Below are 6687 nucleotides of genomic sequence, written 5' to 3'. Positions count from 1 at the left end.
GCACACCCGTGGGCCCTAGCGGCTCCGATCTGAACCCTACACCACTGCAACGGCACATTCCCGCATCAGAAATGGGAAGAAAAAGGAATCACACATGTATACCAGCTATGCACCAAGAACGGTCTCAAAACTTTCCCAGACCTACAAAAAGAATTTGTCTTACCTCCGAATTACACGTTCGCATACTTACAACTCAAAGCGCTCATAGTAGACAACAAGTTTACGGATTTGAAAAACTCACTGCAAGCCTCCATTACAAAATTTGAAGCACAATGTCTTTCACTGGCCCCCCCGAAGAAGTCGGTCTCCACCTGCTATACCTGCCTTGCTAAACCCGACAACAACGCCAAATGGAAATTCATGCAGGATTGGCAGACAGACCTCCAAGTCACAATATCCCCAAAGGACTGGGAAAAAATCTTTGCCTCTCACGAAGGGCTGACAACGAGTACAGCACACCTCGAAGCATCTAGGAAAATTCTATACAGGTGGTACATGGTACCGACCCGACTACACACCATATTCCCCACCTCGTCGGACTTATGCTGGCGCTGCCACACCACCAAAGGGACTATGCTACACATGTGGTGGACATGCGACAGAATACAAGGTCTATGGAAACGTACAGTCCTACTTATCAGAAAAGTCACAAATTTCCGTCTAGCACTTGACCCTAAAACTATACTACTCCGACTGTTACCAGACGAAGCACCGAAACTGATCAAGAAAATGATGTACCTCATTCTCGGCACAGTATCCATATTAATAGCTAGGAAATGGAAGACGACAGACTTGCCCTCCGACCGAGACATTGAAATAGAAGTGACATCTGTGCTGGAGTACGAACTTACCATGTGGAACCAAGCGAAAATAGGGAAACTAAGCCCCCACACCGCCACGATGTGGCGAACCTATACCCAACAACTCACACGCACCAACACAGGCCTTCCTAGGCCCACAAGCGAGCTCACCTGAGCCGCAAAAGGGAAAACACCCCACAAACCAGCACCGACCTCCCAACACACCTTACCAGATTAACCCAAACCATAGAAGTCAGGACCTTAGGACCCACCTACAGCCGCAACCCGGTACCAAAGCCAAATCTCCCCCCACCTCCCTTGAAGTCACAACATATGATAGCGTTATCACCCTGACCAACGATGGCACCCCCCCCCCGGTAATAGGGGACCTTGAACCATATCGACCCCACAGGGTTAGTGATGCTACCTTTACACGTAGAAACGAGCGGACGCCCCGATCACGGGGAGCTCCCCCCCATGCACTCCATCCACAGCAACACCGCAATGACAACATAGAACAATAAGTGTAAAGGCAGTAGATGTGTACAAGATGTGTTAACCCCCCCCCCTTTTTCCTTCTGTACCCCCTCTGCTTAATTCATTTGCCATGCAATGTATATCGACGATTGTATGACCACATTATGTTCAAATGAAACTCCCCTTTCTCTTCTGTACCCCATTTTTCTTGTCTTTATGAAAATAACATTTCAAATTGGAAAAAAAATTCGCCAGATTGCTTACGTTGCCTTTGTGACCCTATGGTAGCCCAAGAATGAAAATTACCCCTATGATGGCATACCATTTGCAATAGTAGACAACCCAAGGTATTGCAAATGGGGTTTGTCCAGACTTTTTTAGTAGCCACTTAGTCACAAACACTGGCCAAAATTGGCGTTTTTTGCATTTTTCACACACAAACAAATACTAACGCTAACTTTGGCCAGTGTTTGTGACCAAATGGCTACTAAAAAAGACTGGACATACCCCATTTGCAATACCTTGGGTTGTCTACTATTGCAAATGGTATGCCATTATGGGTGTAAATTTAATTCCTGGGCTACTATACAGTCTCAAAGGCAACGTAACCAATCTGGCGAATTTCAATTTCAAATGTAACACGCTATATTTGACCCTGTAACTTCCCAAAACACCATAAAACCTGTACATAGGGGGTACTGTTTTACACGTGAGACATCGCTGAATACAAATATGTGTATTGTATTGCAGTAAAAGCAAACAGTATTTTGACATCCACAGTTAAAATGTCACATAGAACTAAAAAAAATTACAAAATTCTTTTTTCCTCCCTTTTTTTTATATATTTTTTATATTAAATTATGTTCAATACCTAAATATTTGATGTTAAATGAAAGCCCTGTTTCCCCTGAATAAAATTATATATAATAAGGGGGGATGCATTTAATATGAAAGAGGTGAATTACGGTTGGACAGACATATAGCGCAAATGCCAGGTTTTGTTTACGTTTTGTTCTGTTCACAACTTGTACATTTGGCTGCGGTGTTAAGGGGTTAAGGGGTTAAATGAACTCTCCAAGCATCATATGCAAAATGTAGCCTTTGCACACTCACAGAGTAGGCTGTCAAACAATGCTTCCCCCTTTGGATTGGCTGAGACGGTCAAGGAGGCAGATCAGGGGCAGAGCCAGCACAAGTAAAACACAGCCCTGGCCAATCAGCATCTCCTCATAGAGATTAATTTAATCAATGCATCTCTATGAGGAAAGTTCAGTGTCTGCATTCATCAGCCTATTGCTCTCAGACTATTAGTGTTGCCCTGCATGGCAGATCTTATATTAATATCTTTAATATCAGAGCTGTTAAGAGGATGTTTGGTATTTTTTACATTTTTGTGCCACTGTGTTAAAAAAAATGTTTGGAACACTCATAATATATATATATATGTAACTATTTTCCTTATATTTGTTGCTTCATAGCTAAATGGTGAAAAGTTAATTCAGGACATCCAAAGAGAAGCTGAAAGGGAACAAAGGAAGGAAAAAGGAGGTGAGTGTCTCCAGTTCTACAATGTGATAAAAAATAGAGGTGCACATAAATGTTAAAGGGACACTATAGTCACCAAAACAACTTTAGCTTATTGAAGCAGTTTTGGTGTATAGATAATTTCCCTGTAGTGTCACTTCTTAATTCTCTGCCATTTAGGAGTTAAATCACTTTATTTATGCACCCTAATCACACCTCCCTGCTTGTGGCTTGCATAGCCTTCCTAAGCACGTCCTGTAAAGAGTCAGCTAATGTTTATACTTCCTTCATTGCAAACTCTATTAAATTAAAAATGTATTATCCCCTGCACTGTTAATAGCTTGCTAGACCCTATGTAAGCATTCTGTTTTGCTCACTTTAGAGAGCAGGCAATAAGAACTTTTAAAGTAAGTTACATCTAATTGAAAGTGAAACCATTTTTTTTCCATGCATGTTGTTGAGTCACAGCCAGGGGAGGTGTGACTGGGACTGCATGGACAGAAATAAAAGGGATTTAACTCCTAAATGGCAGAGTTTTGAGCTGGGAGACTGCAGGAGTATGATCTACAGCAAGCATGTCACTGACAGAGAGAGACACGCGCTGACAGAGACGCGCTGACAGAGACGCGCTGACGGGGCACGCGCGCGCTGACGGGGGCGCGCGCACACTTACTTTCCTTTATTACTCCCTACCTTTAGGAACCGATGTAGGGCATCTTCCTGCTCCTCACTGCTCCCTCGAACATACTATTCCGGCGCCCGGCTTCATTTCAGACGGCGTGCGCGAGGGAGCAGTGAGGTGCAGGATCACGGAGCTCCCTCTCTGCTCCCAGCATCCTCTCCTCCCCAGCCGGTGTTCTATCAAAATTCCCTACCCGTGAAAATCCCCTACCCTTGTCACTTCCGGTGAGGGGAATCAGCTGGATCCTGTGCTGCACATGGGTGCTAGCACTCCTGCTACTCCTCCACATCCAGGTCCTGGAAGGTAAGTAACACAGACAGGTCCTGGAAGGTAAGTAAAACTAGGTTTACACTTTAATTATAGTTAGTGCATTCACTAAGCTTAAGACATGGGACATTTAGGGTTAATGTTAGGGTTCAAATTAGTGTTAGGATTAGGGACTTGTTCATATTTAGTGATATTTCACATTAGGGGAATATCTATAAATAGTGATTTCTCACACTTTATTTTAACCCTTGCCCCAAGGGTTAGGGTAAGAATAGAGTGTGAGAGAGGTTAGAATCACTTACCTAACCCTAATTTGAACCCTCACTTAACCCTAAATGTCCCGTGTGCCTAAGCTTAGTGAATGCACTAACTATAATGAAAGTATAAAACTAGTTTTACTTGCCTTCCAGGACCTGGCTGTGGAGGATTAGCAGGAGTGCTAGCAGCATGTGCAGCACAGGATCCAGCTGATTCCCCTCACCGGAATTGACGAGGGTAGGGGATTTTCACGGGTAGGGAATTTTGATAGAACACCGGGTAAGTTTTAGCAGAGTAGGCACCTGCAATATGGGGAAAGCAGGTGCCCACTCTGCTATAACACCAGCATGTACTCGCGGCTCGCCGGGCCGCAAAGATGGTCCTTGTGGTCCGCGAGCTTGACATGCTTGATCCACAGGCATACCCCACTTTTAAATGACGAAAATGTACTTTGTGAAGCAATAACTTTTTTCACTTCCCAATGCATGTACTGCATTGCAATAGTAATTTACAGGCATAACTGATACTGCAATTGCAGATTTCCAGTGATTTATTTAGTGACTTCCAATGGGCTTTTATTCAGTTAAAACAAACAATAAAAAAGTCTCATTCCAGATTGTACCATTTATCTTTCATGTTTTACTCATGTGACAACATTAAACTGGGAGGAAAAGTAAAACAAACCTGCCCACTGGACCATTTTCTGCCAATACAGTGCCAATTTGTATTTGTTAGCAGCTTAGTTGCACACTTTGTTTAGAAACACCTCTTCATCACTTTAAGCATTTATGGTTTAACTTTGAATCCTTAGAATTGTGGCTAATGCAGCTAAGCTGCCATGTCATAGTTATAAAAAATGGCAGGGTAAACATTTTCACTGGATGGCAGTCGATTGCAGAATATCGACAATGTATAGGCAGAAGAAGAAAAAAAAAAATATATATATATATATATAGTGTGTGTGTTCAGCTAGGAGTAGGCATTATAAATTTGAGATGATTAGCCTGTGCCATGTCAGAAGTTGTGAAAAGTTCTTGCCCCAATGACACTGAACTGAGCTGCTCCGGGCGAGAATAGAACCTTCCATTTCCTGTTCACTCGCGGATAGAAGAGGCGCGGGAATGTCTGTACTCGCGAGGTACCTTTACGTACACTCACGGGTATGTCTGTATACACTAAAACTGCTTCCATAAGCGAAAGTTGTTTTGGTGACTATAGTGTCCTTTTAATCTGTGGTTGATGATTTGGAGCAGGGTAAATAAAAGCAGGATGTTAAGATTTATTAGTAACAGGTTTTGCATTAACATAGAACTGCAAACTACAAAAGAATCAGCATTGGCAAACCACAGAGACCAAACAAAACAGTATTAACGGCTTTATATACTCTATAATAGCAGAGTACAGTTTGCCAAACATTTTAGCTTGCTACAGCTCCTTCAACAGATCAATCCTCCACACTCACATATGCTACTTCAAATGCAAAAATGCAAATGTAGCATCAGTATGTGTATATAAACCCTTACGGGACCAGCATTTTGGGGGAAATGGTGCATTAGTGACTAAGGCAATTTTGCTGTGTTCATTCTACCATAGCTTAAAAGAAAACTTCAGGTTCCATAACCACTCTTTATCCACCAGTAGGTATGTCACTGGTGTAATGTCTTGCATATTGTAGAACAGCTTTAATTTAAGAATAAACAATGTAAGCAAAATAGAAGATCATGAAACCAAAGGCAAAGAAATAAAATTACACTCACCACCTGCTATTGTACGCTGGAGCATATCCAGATTTAGATATGCTGAGCTTTTCATGCGACATCATGTAACATCCCCTGGATGTTGGACAAAAGTAACATCTATAGGACGAACTTGAAAACAAGAGAATATAATGTACCTTTCCTGGCTAAATACTTTATTATGTAGTAGTTTCCTAAAGTGTTCTACAATTGCTTAAAATGCCTTACTAACTATTAACTTTATTCTGTTGTAGATGGTGGCATCAAAAGAATAGGCCCTCCAATCCAAGGGAGTTCACCCAAAGCTGCCAGGTTAAATGAAGTACCAGAAGCAAGGCATCCTCAAAACTTGAACCACCCTGAAATCCGCCCATTCCCTATTTTACATCCTACATTTCCGCTGCCCCCTGTCCAGCCCATATACAATAACCTTCCTCTGAACATGGGAGCCAGACCTTCACAATATGTGCCTCCCCTTCCCAACATACGCTTGTTTCCGCCTCCCCCCATGCCCATGCACTATGGACCACAACCACAACGTGAGTAGTGACTCGACTGGCATAGAGGTCAAATCCATGTAGTCTTTTCAGATGGAATATGCAAGCCAGGGTGGCACGTGCTGCTGTCTTCGAACAGTCGGATCAGCCCACAAGGAGTTTGGATGTTGTGTTTATTCACTGCTCCTAGCACAACTGTTTTGGGTGTTTTGTTGGGATATTTGTGGGGTGCTAAATATTAAAAGCTTTTCAGAAAAAGTATCAGAAATTAATTTAATAACTTTTATTATATCAAAATTTATATCTTGAGAATTACCCACTATTTTAATTCTCTTAGATCCTAGAGAATGTCATCATTTAGAGCATTTTATTTCACACAATGATCACAATTTGATTATAAAAATATAATTTATTGTGACAATAATAATAATAAAATATGTAACATG

The 6687-nt window shown here is 41.9% G+C and overlaps 1 protein-coding gene across 1 annotated transcript; it reads left to right on the top strand.

Annotated features, from left to right (window-relative positions):
- Positions 1 to 582: 582 nt before the first annotated feature.
- LOC134571284 (E3 ubiquitin-protein ligase RNF216-like) lies at positions 583 to 6301 on the top strand. Its single transcript, XM_063429457.1, has 3 exons — positions 583 to 753; positions 2756 to 2825; positions 5999 to 6301. The coding sequence occupies exons 1-3, from the start codon at positions 583 to 585 to the stop codon at positions 6289 to 6291; spliced, it is 534 nt and encodes a 177-aa protein (XP_063285527.1). The 3' UTR covers positions 6292 to 6301.
- Positions 6302 to 6687: the final 386 nt, after the last annotated feature.

The sequence above is a fragment of the Pelobates fuscus genome, chromosome 8 (assembly GCF_036172605.1).
Source record: "Pelobates fuscus isolate aPelFus1 chromosome 8, aPelFus1.pri, whole genome shotgun sequence".
Classification (NCBI taxonomy): Eukaryota; Metazoa; Chordata; class Amphibia; order Anura; family Pelobatidae; genus Pelobates; species Pelobates fuscus.
This window is presented reverse-complemented; position numbering and strand designations above follow the sequence as displayed.

Excerpts from the sequence above, each read along its gene's own strand:
- LOC134571284 (XM_063429457.1), top strand. The coding sequence starts at position 583 with ATGTGGTGGACATGCGACAGAATACAAGGTCTATGGAAACGTACAGTC. Across the intron at positions 754-2,755 it reads TGTACCTCATTCTCGGCACA|CTAAATGGTGAAAAGTTAAT; the intron begins GTATCCATATTA and ends GTTGCTTCATAG. Across the intron at positions 2,826-5,998 it reads ACAAAGGAAGGAAAAAGGAG|ATGGTGGCATCAAAAGAATA; the intron begins GTGAGTGTCTCC and ends ATTCTGTTGTAG.